General features: G+C 52.5%; 2 protein-coding genes across 2 annotated transcripts; one reads left to right on the top strand and one right to left on the bottom strand.

Annotated features, from left to right (window-relative positions):
• The first annotated feature begins 2,339 nt into the window (after window positions 1–2,339).
• LOC123149907 (cyanidin 3-O-rutinoside 5-O-glucosyltransferase) lies at window positions 2,340–3,988 on the top strand. Its single transcript, XM_044569697.1, has one exon. The coding sequence runs from the start codon at window positions 2,483–2,485 to the stop codon at window positions 3,902–3,904; it is 1,422 nt and encodes a 473-aa protein (XP_044425632.1). The 5' UTR covers window positions 2,340–2,482; the 3' UTR covers window positions 3,905–3,988.
• Window positions 3,989–7,791: 3,803 nt separating this feature from the next.
• On the bottom strand, window positions 7,792–11,640 carry LOC123153268 (LRR receptor-like serine/threonine-protein kinase RGI3). Its single transcript, XM_044572468.1, has 2 exons — window positions 8,557–11,640; window positions 7,792–8,476 (listed from the first exon to the last, which is right to left on the bottom strand). The coding sequence occupies exons 1-2, from the start codon at window positions 11,387–11,389 to the stop codon at window positions 8,004–8,006; spliced, it is 3,306 nt and encodes a 1,101-aa protein (XP_044428403.1). The 5' UTR covers window positions 11,390–11,640; the 3' UTR covers window positions 7,792–8,003.
• Window positions 11,641–16,929: the final 5,289 nt, after the last annotated feature.

The raw sequence follows: 16,929 nt of genomic DNA, 5'->3' as shown, positions 1-16,929 counted from the left end.
GCTATAATATTACATGTTGGCATTTCTTTTTTCTAGATGATGATAGGGTGCATGAGATTGATATGTTTTTTAGTTAGTTGTTGCCATTTGATTTTAAAAACCGTTGACCCGGCCAACATCATGAACCAAATTGAAAATTAAATAGCTCAATCGAATGAGATAACACAAAAATTAGGGAGCATAGTGAACAGAAAGAATTGAATAAGAGCATTCCTTGAGAAATTGTTGACCCGATCAAAATCGAGTGACCCGATTTTCAAATAGAAAATCTCAACTGATTGCGATGCCTTAAAATTAGGAAGCATAGTCACTAGAAGGGGTGGGCGCGCTTTGCCACACAGTTGGTGTCGGCGGGTTTTCTGGTTTCTTTACACTCGTTTTTTCAAAATTCATGGTGATTAGTTTTTTACAAGGTCCAACCTCTTTAAGTTTGACCAAAATTATAGAGAAATATATCAATATCAATAATATCAAATCGTATCACTAGATTAATCATGAAATGATTTTTTTCATATTTTATTTAATTAGTATTGCGGGTGTCGATATATTTGGCTCTGAACTTGGTCAAAGTTAAAGAAAAATTACTGTTGAAAAAATGAATTAACTTATATTTTCAAATTGAGGGAATATTTGGTCTGATGAGTGGGCGAGATGGTGGAGAGTGTTTTAGTTTTGCTTATAATGAGGTGTTTTGGTGGGCCTTTTGCGGTGTGATTTTATGTTATCTGCAAATTCATCCAAAATTATGTGAGGAAATTTTCTACATTAGTGGTTGCATATATTATATTGGTGATATAATAACAGTGTATCACATGTTGATGTTTCTTTTTTCTACGTGATGAGAAATTGCACCGAGTTGATATGTTTTTATACGTCGGTTGGTACCCATTGATGACCCAGTTAAAATGTGAACCAATTTCAAAATTGAATATCTTAGTCAAATGGAAGAGCTTCAAAATTAGCATAGCAAATTATAAAATTAAACTAGAGAACTCTTTGAGAAATTGTTGACACGGTTAAAATCAAGTGATCCAATTCTAAATTGAATGTGTGACTTTAAAAATGAGAGGGCATGGTGCTATAGAGGATTAAAAGGGTTATACGCAGACATTTGTGTTGTCTGGATTTCTTTTATTTGATGTATGAGGGAGATGGTAGCGGACGTTTTTTTATAATGCAGCGTTCTGGTGGGCTCTTCTTGTAGGTGTGATTTGGTGACATATGGAGGTACTTCTGGCCACTGATACGTTGGAAATGTATTTATACTTTTCTTATTTTTTTCATATTATGTTTATCATTTTTACATGGTTTTGGTACCAATTTTTTAACTAACCTACTAATTCAGTCCCCGATATCAGTTATTGTTTTCTGCATGGTTTCTGGATCTTTTAAAAAAAAATTATTTTACGAGCACTCCAAAAACTTTGAGGCCTCCTTTGGTTCATAGGATATGAAAGTTATAGGGATAAGAAAGTCATAGGAAATAAGATGACATGTATCTGAAATCCTATGAATAGGAATATAAAAGAAGATGCCCTTTGGTTCACATCATAGGATTTTTTTCGTTGAGTCTAGGCTAATGTTTATTTTCCTATGAAATGTGAAAGATAAGAAGAATTTCTTCATAGCAATAGGATTCTATTCTTACAAACCAAAGGGCTTTAAAGAAATTTTTTCTATACAAATTATATTCTATGAAATTTCTACAAATCAAAGGAGGCCTAAATCTTTTTAAGGAAACACCTTTCATCTAGAAGCTTCCGAAGAACACATGATGCAGCTAGGGACCCACTGCCCTCACACGCCCCCACTTCGCAGCCAGAGGGTGGCCAACTGCCCCCACGCGTCAGTGACCCTAAGGCCTTGTACAATGGGAGGTGCTTAGAGAAATAAACCAAACTTTTCTTAAGCACCGGTGCTTATTTGTACAGGATAGAATAGGCACCGGTGCTTCAGAAAAATCCGGTTTATTTTTCTAAGCATCTCTCTAAACACCTCTCATTGTAGGCCTAAGCCCCCCTACTTAGAGTCAGTGAATCTGAATCGTGGGAGGGTTTATTGGGTAGCCCATGGAGATGCTCCGGTATGAACATCTATACTGTTCTTCTAAAAAAAAATCTATACTGCTACAGTGCCACACAAGAACATAGTCAGTACTCAGTACTGATGAGTTACTGAATACCAGCATAAACACCTTTTGCCTCCCTGATTAGGTCTTACATTAGCGTTACGCCATATTAATTACTACTCCCTGTCAAACATTGGACATCAATGGTTGTAGTACCATTGGAGGCCTACAGCAAAGCTGACTGCTCACCCACCGAGCGATCACCGGTACCTCCACTCAACCAATATAGCAAAGCTGACACTGCAATAACAAAGGCCTACAGCAAAGCTGACACTGCAATAACACTAGCTCACGGAGTCTAACAAACTCATTGATCCCGTGCAGGTGCAGCCCAACTCCAAGCCGGGCGAGTCGATGGAGAGCCGCGGTGGCGCGCCGTCGCCGCACCTGCTGTTCGTCACCAGCCCAATGCAGGGCCACATCAACCCGGTGCGCCGCCTCGCCGCCCGCGCCGCGGTCACCGTCTCCACCGCCGTCTCGGGCCACCGCCGCATGTTCCCCTCCCTCGCGTCGCCCGGCGAGGAGGCCGTCGACGCCGCGGGCGTGCTGCACGCCCCCTTCTCCGACGGCTACGACGAGGGGGTCGACCCACGGGTGCACGACATGCGCTCCTTCGCCGCGCGCGCCCGCGCCGTCGGGCGCGAGTCGCTCGCTGGCGTCGTCGCCCGCCTCGCCGAGCGCGGCCGCCCCGTCACGTGCGTCCTGTACACCTTCTTCGTGGGCTGGGTGCCCGAGGTCGCGCGCGCCGGCGGCGTCCCCTCGGCGCTCTTCTGGATCCAGCCGGCCGCCGTGTTCGCGGTGTACTACCACTACTTCCACGGCCACGACGCCGTGCTCGCTTCCTGCGCCAACGACCCGGACCGCGACGCCGTCGTCCAGCTGCCGGGGCTGCCGCCGCTCAGGCCCCGCGCGCTCCCGTCCGTCGTGGCGTTAACCTCGCCGGAGCAGCGGGGCTACGAGGTGGTCGGCACGCTGCGGGACCTCTTCCTGGCGCTCGATGACGATGAGCACAGGACCAAGGTGCTGGTCAACACGTTCGATGCGCTGGAGCCCGACGCGCTCCGTGCGGTGCCGGGGCTTGAGCTCGTCGCCGTTGGGCCTGTGGTGCCGGACGGCGCGTCCCCGTCCACCACAGATCTGTCCCTGCGCGACAACGACGACGACGACGACGTGAATGGGTACATGGAGTGGCTGGACACCAAGGCCGCGCGCTCTGTGGTGTACGTCTCGTTCGGGACCATATTCGCGGCGAGCAAGCGGCAGGAGCTGGAGACGTTGCAAGGACCCAAGGCCACCGGCCGGCCGTACCTATGGGTGTCGCGCAAGGTCGCAGAGGATGGTGCAGAGTTGGACGGCGCGGGAGCGGGTGGCGGCGCCGACGGAGGGCGAGGGATCATGGTGGAGTGGTGCGACCAGGTGCGCGTGCTGTCGCACCCGGCAGTGGGATGCTTCGTGACGCACTGCGGGTGGAACTCGGCGCTGGAGAGCATCGCGTGCGGCGTGCCTGTCGCGGCCGTGCCGCAGTGGACGGACCAGCCGACGGTGGCGTGGCTGGTGGAGGAGTGCGCGGGCGTCGGGGTTCGCGCGCAGGCGGACGGCGAGGCGGTGGCGGAGCGAGGCGAGCTCCAAAGGTGCGTGGAGACGGTCATGGGCGACGGCGAAGCAGCAGTGGAGATCCGAGCATGCGCGGCAAAATGGATGGAGCGGGCCAGGGAGGCGCTCGCCGCCGGCGGGACGCTGGAGAGGAATCTCCGAGCCTTCCTGTCTGGTTTCTGAAGAAGGAACATACGCGTGATTCTTTGTATCACAGGAAGATTTGCAGCTGGATCTCTTAATAAAATTCAAAATGGAGTTGCCTAATTCTTAGCCAAAAAATAGGGAAAAAAATTATATGAGACCAGGTCTCATATAAATCAGGTGAGACCCGCCCTGATGAATGACATGTGACATTCACAAATCACAAAGCATCTAATCCCCCCCCTCTGATTTTAGGTGGGGGTGGGGTGGATGCTTTATGATTTGTGAATGACACGTGTCATCCATCAGGATGAGTCTCATCTGCTAATCCGTGAGACCTGGTCTCATAGAATTTTTTTTCAAAAAATACTAGACATACAAAACAAATCACATGAGTTTACAAACTCTTTTCATCTACTAAACCATCACAAACTTGCTCCCTCTAATAAAAGGGGTGAGCCGTCTCCGCACATATTAACAAATTAAGTTAACTCTTTTTATAAAACCCTGTAACTCATTTGTACGCATAGTATTATTGTTTCTTAGCTGTAGACGTTAACCATTGAATTTTGCAGCCTACCGTAGTTTTCGGACGTGCTTTCCTATCCTTCTATCAATGAATAACGCATGATTCTAATAGTGGTAATTAGCACCGGTTAAAATCCTAAACTAATTACGGTCAGCGACCGGCCCCACATGTCAGTGACTCGAGGGGAGTCAAACTGGGTCAACCCGGGCCAAACTCGTCGGAGTTGACCCACGCTCGTCACCGGGGAGGCCAGAGACGGCGGAGGGGCTCAGGATTTGTCCTCCAACGACCAAAAGGACGGCGGAGGGGCTCTAAGGACAGCTAGGCGAGCACTGCGTCCACTGGTGCAGTTGGTTCGTGCTGGGGTCGACCAGAACGACAGCGGCGTCGACAGGTGCGGCGGCTGGAGTTCGGTCAAGCTCGGAATCGGCATTGTGGTGCACGGGAGGTCGAGGGGTGGGGTGCTACGTGCTCCTGCAGACATGCTGAGCACGGTGACGCGCTCAGGCGCGGCTGCAAAGACGACGACAACATGGCCGGCTGCGGTGAGCTCTCGGGCTCGACGGTGATGCTAGCTAGGGCGTGCTATCTAAGAAGGGGTCAGGGGAAAGTGACCAGGGTCTCACTGGGGGGCGGAGAGAAGGTCAGCGGGCTCGAGGACGCGTCAGGAGCGGGTGCACGATCGCCGGCGATCTCGAAGACCCGAGGTTGAAGAAGACGGCGAGAGGGCGCTCTGAAGCGTCCGGCGGCGCGTAGCTCAGCGAGTAGGTTGAATACGACACGGAGGAGCTCGAAGATTCGTCGGTGAGGTGTGTGGTTGCCGGTGGCCGCGGCAGGGAGGGAGCTAGAGGAGAGGGAGAGAGCTCCAGAGTGAGGGAAGAGGCAGAAGGGGTTGAGGCCGTTCCTGTGGCGCGAAGACAGGGCGAGGGGAAGCAGGAGGTGGAGCTCGGGCGCGCGCGTGTCGACACGCCTCTGCCTACGGGCAGAGGTTGAAGACGGTGGGGCTCCTGGTGGGCTGGGCCAGGTAAGCTACAGGTAAGTTTCTATTCTGTTTTATTTTTCTTCTTTTTTTTCTTTCATTTACTCTTTTGTCACTGTTTACGAATTCAAACAATACCGGAACATCTTTTGAGTATTTTTATGTTGCTTCATGGACTTTTCCAAAGGCACATAAATTATCACAGAGCATTTGAAAATATATCCCACATATATTTGAATACATTTTCAAATTCAAATAGAATATTGTTTTAAATTCATAGGCCAAATAATTCCTTAAAAACGTTGCAGAATTTTGGTTTGGTAAATAACTCTTGTAAAAATTCACAAAATATTTTTAGGGAATTTTGGATTCACTGAATGCAATTTAAAAGGTTTTTGCCCTTTTTTTTAAAATAATTTCTGAGGCTTTGAATATTCCTCAATTCAATTTCTTGAATTTAACATGATGCATGCTCACTGATGCAACTATTACACTCAGGTATTCTAGGGCTGTGAAGTTGAAACTTTTTTCATCAGGATGAAGCTTTTTGCTTAACCGGTTGTAACTTTTCTTGTCGTCCATAGCTTCTATTGTATATGGTTTGCAACTTTATCCATAGCGGGTTGAAGCTTTTTTCTTGGCCATATGAAGCTTTTTTAGTCATCATTTGTAACACTGGGCATTTCCTGCCCCGACGACTCAAATTTTATTGCAAGCTTCATGTGTGCCGACACGCCGCGGCATCGGGGATGAGCGCCGGCGAGCACGCCGGCGAGCTTCGGTTGTCGCCACCAAAGCTACAACGGTTGCCACAGGAGTTGCAACCGCAGGGTGCGTGTTGCATGGGAAGAAGCAAGGGACGAGGACCACCGGCGACGAGGACAGACGGTGAGGGCTAGGACCGGCGAATAGGACGACCAGCGAGGAGCGGCCAAGGAAGAACGCGTGCAGCCGCAAGGCAAGGGGGTGGGGCGGCGGAGGGGGCAAACGCGTGCGGCGCCGCCGGGATTCTCTTCGTACACGTGCGTTGACGAAGATGACGTGCATCAGACGGTTCCCATCTCCCCAATCGGACGGCTGCGGGCCGACCGGCTCAAATTTGAGCCGGCGCGCAGGCGCAGGTTGCTGCCCTAATAAAAATGTCCTTTATCATAAATTTTCAATAGTTTTTTTTGGAATGTTGGCAGGAGAGCTGCCAAATTCATTGATTAGAAAGGAGTATTACAAATAAAACCCACAAAGGAGAAATGCATCGTATAAAGACGAGTGCCAAAAAGGAAAAAAATGAAAAAAGAGGTTGCACGGTTTATTAAGAAAAACCGAGCGAAAACCTAACAACGCCTAGTTAAACTAGGCCTAAAGCACCACCAAACACACAAAACGCCAGAAGGCCAACACCCGACTACACGCCCGGCCGGGCACTCGAGCGCCTATGCTGCTACCAGAGTACACACCGAGAACCGTCGTACTAGTCCGGGCTGCCACAAGCATATCCACAAACCTCGACGGCACCGGATAGGAACGATATGTCCGATAGAGCGAAACATATGCCGTCCCGATCCCACGAGCATTACAGACATAACTTGCCTTGCGCTCCTAGCATGTGGAGGGTGCTCATGCTGCTCACCACCATCAGCGAGTGACCAATCCCAAATGAATGCACCACCAAAGACTCCCCGCTCACCACAACGCTGCCTGCTCCTGATCTACCACCCCACCACTAACCCTGGTGCTCTCTCACAAGACTTGACTCCAACGCAATGCTCCCAACAGAGCAATGACACCACAGACGCCACCATCACACACGGTTTTCACCGGAAGACAAGAACTGATCAAGAAAGGTGTCGGATCCCCTCAATGGCGCCTCCAACAAGGAAAACCACACCCAAAAAGTATCGTTAGCCATCAGCCCCGACCAATGTCGGGCATGACTTTCGTCCGGGGACACGAGCACCTACGCCAGGGAAGGCGTCCCCGACTCACCACCACCAGACCAGAGCCAGCACCTCTCACATGTAGATCACTGGCCAAGAGGAGCACCACCGATGGTGCAAGACTCAAAGCAAGGTTCGAAACCTGCACCAACGCAGACCACCATCCCGTCGGGAATCCCCACACATCCAGCTTGAAGATCAGTCACCAACCGAGCCTCCACCTGCACAAGCAGCAGACCGGCTGAAGAATAGCCAGATCCCTGCCTGGCACCACGCGCCGCGCCCCGAAGGTCGCTTTGTCCGGCGGCGCTCACCGGCGGCGGCGAGGGGAGCAGGTGCGGAGGGAACTGCCCGGCGGCGGCTAGGGTTTTCTCTCCCGGGCCGCTCGCAGGAGCGGCACGGGAGCGTTCCTCTGTTCTAGCTCCTATGCATACACGTCAATTTTTGATTCTTCCTGTTTTTTTTCAATAGTCATATCAGAGCGTAACTCAACTGCTCACCCATGTCTGTTAATTTATTTCCGTTAGTTTACACAAGAACAATACATCTGAATAATCATAATATACAACCTTAAAGTAATTTTCAGGAAATAATTACCTACAAATTTACTGATCTTGCTTGATATGTGTCCAAAATTTCTACACAAAGTTTCCTTCCCGCTAAGGCTGCTGCTTTCTCGCAACGGCATCAAGCAGCTCAGCTGGAGTAATCAGACATGGCAAACGAGCAGTTTGAAGAGCCGCCCATCGGCAGCGCGCTCCGGGCCGGCGACCGCTGCTGGCCAGCCGGACAAGGCGCCGGGGCACCGCGCGGCTGCTCCTTGCCCTCGTCGGCGGCGCTCTCGGGCGGCCGCCTGACCTCCTTGAGCAGCGCGACGACGTCCTTCATCGCCGGCCGGTCGTCGGCGCGGTGGCTGATGCAGAGCATGGCCACTGCGAAGACCTGCAGCATCTCCTGCACCTGCGCCTCCTGCTTCCCGCGCAGCCGCGGGTCGAGGAGCTCCGCCACCCCCCGCTTCGCCTGCATGTGCTCCCGCACCCACTGCACCAGGTGCGTCCCGCCGGGCAGCGTCGGGTCCAGCGGGTGCCGCCCCGTCAGGATCTCCAGCACCACCACCCCGAAGCTGTACACGTCGCTCTTCTCCGTGATCCTCTGCATGGACGCGTACTCTGCTCCCACAAGAATATCGCGATCAGTAAGAACAATTTCTGTTAGAGAGGGTACAGATTTTGAAGAATTTTGTTGTTACCTGGCGCGATGTAGCCGTATGATCCGGCGATGCGCGGCCTGGACGTGTCCAGCTTGGCGGAGCTGCCGGGCTCGACCACGCCGGAGAGGACGCGGGCCAGGCCGAAGTCGGCGAGGTACGGCTCGTTGGCCGGGCCGAGCAGGACGTTCATGGCCTTGATGTCACCGTGCAGGATGGCCGGCAGGCAGTCGTGGTGGAGGTAAGCCACGGCGTGCGCGACGCCGAGCGCCACCTCGTACCGGGGGGCCCAGTCGGCGGCGCCCTTGACGCTGCCGCGGTGGAGGAAGCCGCTCAGGCTGCCGTTCGGGAGGTAGGTGTAGAAGAGCAGCTTGGTGCTCCGGTTCGCGCCCCACCCGAGCAGCCTCACGATGTTGCGGTGCCGGATGGACCCCAGCGCCGAGATCTCGTTGCGGAACGCGCCGGCCTCGTCGGAGGACCACATCTTCTTCACGGCCAGCGGCTCGCCGTTGGGCAGCTCCACCCGGTACACCACGCCCGAGCTCCCCGTGCCGATCACGTTCGCCGACGAAAGGCCGCGCACCACGTCGTCCACCGAGAACTCGAGCTTCTGGTACAGGGTCACCTCCCACGCCTCCGCGGCGTTGCCGTGCATGGCACCGCCGTTCCGGCGGCGGGAGCGGGCGAGGACGTACGTGGCGGTCACGAGGAGGAACGCGCTCACCGCCACGAGAATCGTCATGGCGAGCTTCAACGCCGAGATGGCCGCGCGACGGGAGGTCTCGTCGGCGCCAGCGCCGACGACGAGCAGGTGATTGCCGGCGATGTTGCTGAGCGGGATCTTCTGAAAGAAGGGCGTGTCCGGGAGCTCGCCGGAGAAGCTGTTGTACGAGATATTCAGCGTGACGAGGTTCTCCAGCCTTGCTAGAGGCGCAAGACTGCCGGAGAGCTGGTTGTAAGACAGGTCAAGGCAGCCGAGCTTGTCGAGGGTGCCGAATTGCGACGGTATCTCCCCGGAGAGGCGGTTGCAGCTGAGGTTAAGCGAAATCTCCAAGAAAGGCAGCATGCTGAGCTCCGGCGGGATTCCGCCGGAGAGAGCGTTGTCGCCGAGGTCCAACAGCTGCAGCTTCTCGCAAGAACCGAGCTCCGGCGGGATGCCGCCGGAGATCCGGTTCTTCCCGAGGCTAAGCTTCGTCAGCTCAGGCAGCCTGCCGATGCCGGCCCCCAACAGCCCGGTGAGCCGGTTGTCGGAGATGTCGACGAACTGGAGACTGCGCGGCAGCTCGTCCGGCAGTGGGCCGGAGAGGGAATTGGAGTGCAGGTCGACGAACTCGAGGTTGTCGCACCCCGACATGGCCGCCGGCAGTGGGCCGACGAGGCGGTTGCTTCCCAGGTCGAGGAAATTGAGGTTCTTTAGGTTGCCGATCTCCGCGGGTATGGCTCCCGACAGCCGGTTGCCGTTGAGCCGGAGGCGGTAGAGATTGGTGCAGTTGCCGATCTCCGGCGGTATGAAGCCGGAGAGCTCGTTGCTGAGGAGCAGCAGCTTGGTCAAATTCTGGAGCGCGAAGAGCTCCCTCGGGACGGGGCCGGTGAGGTTGTTGTAGGAGAGGTCCAGCGACTGCAAGCCCTCGCACTGGGCCAGGCTCGCCGGCACGCCGCCGGTGAGCCGGTTCTGCCACGCGTAGAACAGCGTCAGGTTGCGCAGCCTCGGGAAGTCGATGTCGATCTCTCCCGACAGCTCGTTGTTGTCCACCTCGACGTCGATGAGCGACGTGCAGTTGGAGAGCTCCGGCGGGATGACGCCGGTGAGCTTGTTGGTGCTGAGCTGCAGCTGCTGCAGCTTGGACAGCCCGCCGAAGCTCCTCGGGATGGGGCCCGTGAGCATGTTGAGCGAGAGGTCAATGAGCAGGAGCTCCTTGCAGTTGCCGATCACCGGGGGTATGGTGCCGACGAGCTGGTTCTGCCACAGGAGCACCGTCTGCAGCTTGCGCAGCTGGCCGAGCTGCGGCGGCACCGGACCGGAGAGAGAATTCTGGTAGAGATAGAGGCTAGTGAGCTCGGTGCAGTTGCCGATGCTCGCCGGGATCGGGCCGGTGAGCATGGCGGTGTAGATGGCGAGGGTCTGGAGCTTCTTGAGCTGCCCGATGGTGTCCGGGAGGTTTCCAGACATGCCGGTCTCGGCGAGGCCGAGCATGGTGAGGTCGGTGCACCCGCCGATCTCCGCCGGCAGCGGGCCCTTCAACGCCGGGTTGCCGCCGGCGCGCAGCACCTGCAGCTTCTTCAACTTCCCGATGCTCGCCGGGATGGCGCCACTAAGATCATTGTCGTAGAGCGTGAGCGACGTCAGGGCGGTGAGGTTGCCAATGTCGTCGGGGATGGCGCCCTGCAGCGAGTTGCCGTGGAGCGCGAGCGACCGGAGCTTGCCGAGCCGGCAGAGCTCGGCCGGCACCGCGCCGGAGAGGCCGTTCCCGCTGAGGTCGACGGTGGTCAGCGCGGCGTACGCCCCGAGCTCCCCGGGGATGACGCCCGTGAGGTTGGCACCGGAGAGCACCAGCGTCTCGAGCGACGGTGCGAGCGGGCGCAGCACGCGCGCCGGCACCGGCCCGCCGAGGTCGACCGACTTGATGAGCAGCGAGACGACGTTGCCGCGCGCGTCGCAGGCCACGCCGGACCACCGGCACGGGCTCGCGTCCGAGTCCCTCCACGTCTCCAGCGCGGCCCCGCCCGTGCCGTTCGTGAGCGAGCGCTTCCATCGCAGCAGCGCCTCGCCCTGCTCGTTCACGGCGTAGGCGCCCGGCGGGAGGCACAGCGCCGCGAGGAGCAGCCACGACGTCGCGACGGCGGCGAGGCCTAACCGAGGAGGAGGAGGAGACATTGGTAGGCCGTGGAGTGAGGCCGGGCTTGGCACCTCCTACGATCGTAGTGGCATTGGGAGGGCCGAGGTTGTAGAGTGGGAGGGAAACCCCGGCCAGGGTTAGGTTTGTTTATAGCGCAAAGGTTTTGCCACTGGAGATCTGGATCCGAATGAATGATATAGCTTAGCTATGCTTTTTGCAGGATATTCTTCTTTTTAATAAGTAAATAAATGAGCTAGAGATTTGATTTTTGGGGCACTGTCTGAGTGAGTGTTTGTCTGAGCAGTACACTGGATGAGCGTGGAATTTTTTTGTTCTTGGAGTTGTGGATCAGGAAGGAACATGGGCATTTGTTTAAGCAAGGAGAAGATGGAGGGAAGGTGGCTCTTGATGCCATCATTAGGTAGTACTACTAGTTGATGCACTGATTATTTTCATTGTTAATCCAGGTTAGGAGGTGAGAGTGAAAACATCCCTGGTCGATCCCTCGGGTTCTGCTACGGTGCTTTTGTAATTCTCTCAGTAATCCATCCAACTTTAATTAAGCTGTCGTTGTTGTGCAAGTACGGCCGGTGTTCTAGGACCTGTGAAACTTTTTCTTCTTTTGTACCTGCTGGAACTGGGTTGATGTCCAGAGGTTAAGCTAAGCATGGCAGTACATTTTCTGATGTCCTATGATTTATTTACTTGTTGACGATGGCATGCAGATGTTGCAGGGATGCAGCAGTGATGCAGGAGGAACATGCTCTGAGCTCTTGGTAATCTAACCTCCTTGGGACTGATGACCTGGCTACTACTCACTAGCAAAGAAACCAACCTTATAATAATCCATCTTCTTCTCCTGCACTGCAGCTTCTTTCTCCAGATCTGTAAAACTTACAGTAGCAGCAGCAGGCTGTCCTGTCATGTTCCACTCTGTGTGGTATTCTCTGCAGCATTTGATTTCGCAGGCATATTCTTCTTTCACTGTTCCACATGGACAGAGAATACACCAGTTAAACTAATTCAGAGGCTGTCTTAATAAAAATTACTCTGTCTGGATCTTCCATACTGTACTATTTTGTGCATGTTCACATCACATGCCTAATGTTCTAAAGAACCGAATAACAGCGGGGAGGGAGGCATGCAAACGCAGGAAAGTAACCGGAAAGAATCTCAGCTTTTTGGCAACAAACAACATCTGCATGTCTTTGGGTACAAGGGACTGACTGTCAGGGATGATAACATGTTCTTAAGATAACAAGTTTTGGCACGGTAGTTTTAGTCTATCTATCCGTTGTCTGGTTAATCAGTTGTTGATTACCAGTAGCTGAATGAATCCTCCCTAAGCAACTCCTTGTTAGCTAGCTATAAGACATGCATTTAGTCAATGCCATCCATCAAGGGGTAGGTAACAACACCACAAAAGCATGGACTCCAACATGCATTTGGTCAAATCTTTTTCACACGCATTAGGTAAAACATGTAGTGTTAGTTGTAGCTTGCATTCGGTTAAACATGTGGCCACATGTAGTTAGTTAGGGGACACATTAGGTGTCACACATCACATGCATGCATGGCTCACAAACCACAAGGCTTTGAGTAATCACCGAGCATTGGAGGAGCATCATGGGAGTGATTTGGATTCAGATCGCATCAGAGCTCAAGGATGGGTGGCGACGCGAGGTGAGGGCAACATGGAGCTACCATGCATGCACATGGTTAAGTTTTAGACGGCCACTTTTGATTAGCATAGAACTTGTACCTGGCTCGAGCTGTAATGCATGTTCTTTTACATCTCATTCTTCCGTTAGTTCCCTGACACCCAGAGCATTTTTCCAGGCCTAGTTGCCGCCAAGATCTGATCCCGGCCGCCTTTAAAAATATTTACGGAACATGGTCGATCCTACTTTACCAGCTTGGATAGATCCAATCGGAGAATAATCTTTTGCAGCTAGCAGTACGTTGTTAAGAAGGGAAGCTAGTCGTTATTGTTTTGTTATTACATTTTACCGAATGTGACCCCTGTCACTGTCAGCGCAGAACATTCTGCTGCTAGCTAAGAAGCTGTGGTACTTAGGGTAGTTAAATTATCATCCAGAAAGGATAAAAGCTCTGTTGCCCCCAAATCCAGTGGATGCGCGGAGCAACAGCGCTGTTAAAAGGCATCCAATAGTTAATGGCACCACTGCTTGCTTGTGTTAGTATTGCATGCACAAGATGGGCATGTGCCCTCAAAAGCTGTGTGGATTAGCTACACTGTCAAAAGGTAAACGTGCTAATGGTTGTGGTTAGCACTTTTACCCCTAGTGACCCTCTGTAAAGACAGGAACATTCTGTTGTGGCAGCTAAAGATAGCTGCAGAAAGGCAATCCAGTAGAGTAAATACTGTGGTCACTTGTTGCTTGCTTCGAGAGTGCAATGCCTAGTAGAGTTAGCAACCCAAGTTTCTAGAGTGACCACTACTGGGCCCTGATTACTGAGTTTGGGGGCATCTGTCTGCTTCAGTGTCTACCAGGCCATGATTTTGCAGCCTTCATGGTTTATGAACTTTCACACTTGTTTAGGAGCTCCATGGCATGCATGAGAGAGCAAGAGATCTGATCGGGTCACATGACAAATCAATGAAAGCCAAAGTTCAAGGATCAAATGACCCCTAAAATCGAATATTATTCTAACTTCTCTCCTGAGTTCTCCACGTGTTCTGCCATTTAGCAGCCGCAAAGGGTATTAGGAGATGAGAATGCCCACTTCATTACCCTACAAATCATCATAATTTGCTTCAGCAATCTCATAAAGCATGCATCTATACTCGCAACAAATTGAGTGGCGCATCACAACGGAACACGTGCAAATTCATGTTCACTTCACTTGTTGCCAATCCAAAAATTAGGTTGTTATATGGGCTGCCATAATTGAGAAGGCCATGGAGATCAAATAAGCAGCAGCTGGTGTTTATCAGCAGGATGTGGACTGCCACACCGCCTTGGCAGTTCACCCAGCACTACTACATGTTTCTTTCCCTATAAAACCCGGCAAAAAAGACGGTATTGTCGCGCGCTTTTGAGCACAACACAAGGGTCACATCCACATCCATCTCCGCGTGACCTTTTCATGTGTGCACTGCATACTCACCATAATGTTAACATACCTCAAAATTTGTATAGACTACTCTTGTGATGTTTTCAGGCTGCTGATGGGGTCACCTCAGTGTCCCCTAGGCGCCAGGCCTAGTGGTTGGGGACAATATTTGCCTCCCTAATTTCAGGATTTTGTTCTCTCTTAGTTAACACGGCACATCACTGTCTTCTACTCCCTCCGTTCCTAAATATTTGTATTTTTAGACATTTCAAATGACTACTACATACGGATGTATGTAGACATATTTTAGAATGTAGATTCACCCATTTTGCTATGTATGTAGTCACTTGTTGAAATGCCTAGAAAGACAAGTATTTAGGAATGGAGGGAGTACTCTTTATGTCTTCGTAAGCAATTTCTTTATATGGATGGTGCACGGCCATTACCAAACAAACAAACAAACAATCATCGGTATTAAAGCAACTGTATATCTGTGTCCGAAAGATTTTGCAGGTATTTGAAAAAGGAGAAAAATAATAATTGGCATGGTGCTTTGACCGAGTGAATGAGTGGAGCAATTAGAGGCTAAAACAGCAGGTTATGTCGATCTGATTACCAACTCTATGATTGAGCCATCTGCCTTCCTTGGGTGTTCTTCAATAATGAAGTTTTGGACTTTGTCACCCGTGAGAAGAAGAAAGAAAATCCTAATTATAAATATGATTGGGCCTGCAGTTGGGTTTGAATCTCCGCAGGCGTGCTGGGTATGCATTCCGGCCGGCATTCGTGTGACGTCCATAATTAGATTCGATTCGATACCCCAATTGTTTTGCACGGGCGCACTTTGTTTGATGCCCATAAATAAACCTGCAGGCTGAAGCCTAGTCTTGCACTCGTGTTACTTTGCATTTTATTTTTGACCACATGAAAATTCCATTGCTTCTTTATTTCATTGAACTACATTTGATACATCAGAGTACATAATTCACCAATTTTTCGCTGCAAACAACGAAATCAAAGAAAACAAGAACCACAGACATCTACATAGGGCCCCGTCCTCCCGAGTCGCCCCCCTGCGGCGGCCGGGAGGCCCCCAGATCCCGTCGCCCCCGACTTCCCCTCTCGTCCTCCTCCTCCCTCGCCGCCGCCCGAGAGCGCGGCCAGGCAAAGCCTTTCCGTCGCCGGCGGCGGCGGGGACTAGGTGCCCTCCCGCTCGTGAGGAGCTGGCGCGGGCCGGCACCCTCGGGCCAGAGCGTGGCGTGCGGCCGGACGTCACGATGGGGGCTGGGGGCGCTCCGGCGATCCCATTCCCCATGGCAGGCGACTTCAAGATCTGGGGCGCCATGGTTGCCAGGGACGACGACAACGTGACCAGATCGGCAGCAGCGCGACCAGATCTGGGCTCAGGCGTGAGCTTGGTCTCCGGGTCACGGTCGGCGCGATGGCGAGTGCAACACGTCGGCAGGGTGACGGATCTGTGGAATTCCATCTTTGTCTGGTCCTTGACAACCCGGGCAACTCCGGGGAAACCCTAAATCTCCATGGGATCGAGCGATGGCGGTGCTTTTGCGCCGTAGTCCCTGTTTAGGGCATCGTTTTGGAGTTTGCTACGGTCGAAGGAACCAGCGAGGCCGGCGGCGTACGCCCGGTGGCGCAACTACCGATAAAAATCGCACCGACTACGGTCATGGTGGACGATGACGGCGTCTTTGACGTCGTTTCCTTGTCGAGACATCGTTGTTGCAGTTGGCGTCATCATGCTCGGGATGCTCGGAGGAAAACCCTAGATCTGGGTCTCCCGGATCGGACGATGATGGCGTTCTTAATACTGCTTTCCCTCATGGGGGCATCGTTTTGGAGCAAGTGATGGCTGGAGGTGACAAGAGGAGGAACAGTGCTTCATCACACACATTGATGGTGTCAGATCTCGATGGCATGGCGCTCTGAAGATTAGGCATCTGATGTGCGATAATGGACTCGCGCAGGAGGTTGACGCTGTGTGGCATCGTGGTGGCATCGGCGGCAGCTAGACCGGGCAAGGTTCATGCAACAGTACAACTCTGAAGATGGATTGGTGGCAGGTGGCCGCGGCGGCCTCATACCTGGCAGGCGTCCTGGTTGAGGAGCACGCCGGACTGGTGGGTGCCCGGCAGGCGTCCTGGTTGGGACCTCAGGTCTTAGATGTTAGGTTTGCCTGCGAGGTTTGTTTGGTACTAGGCCCAGATTATCAGCATCCCTTCATCAATTGGATAGGAGTAACGACACTTCTGTTGCCTAGACGGTGGCTTCAGTCTTACTGTTGTATGACTTTGTAAGGTCTTGTGTGAATAATTAATAAAGTGGCTGTATGCATCGTCCAGATGCAGAGGCCGGGGGTCCTCCTCCATTTTAAAAACAATTAGACACTTTAATAGATATCCAACTTTCATAACTACTCCCACTAGTTGGATTAATATTTTCTCTAGGACTTCATTGTTGATTCTCTCAATTGGCTTTCTAA

This window comes from Triticum aestivum, chromosome 7A (assembly GCF_018294505.1).
Source record: "Triticum aestivum cultivar Chinese Spring chromosome 7A, IWGSC CS RefSeq v2.1, whole genome shotgun sequence".
Taxonomy (NCBI): domain Eukaryota; kingdom Viridiplantae; phylum Streptophyta; class Magnoliopsida; order Poales; family Poaceae; genus Triticum; species Triticum aestivum.
This window is presented reverse-complemented; position numbering and strand designations above follow the sequence as displayed.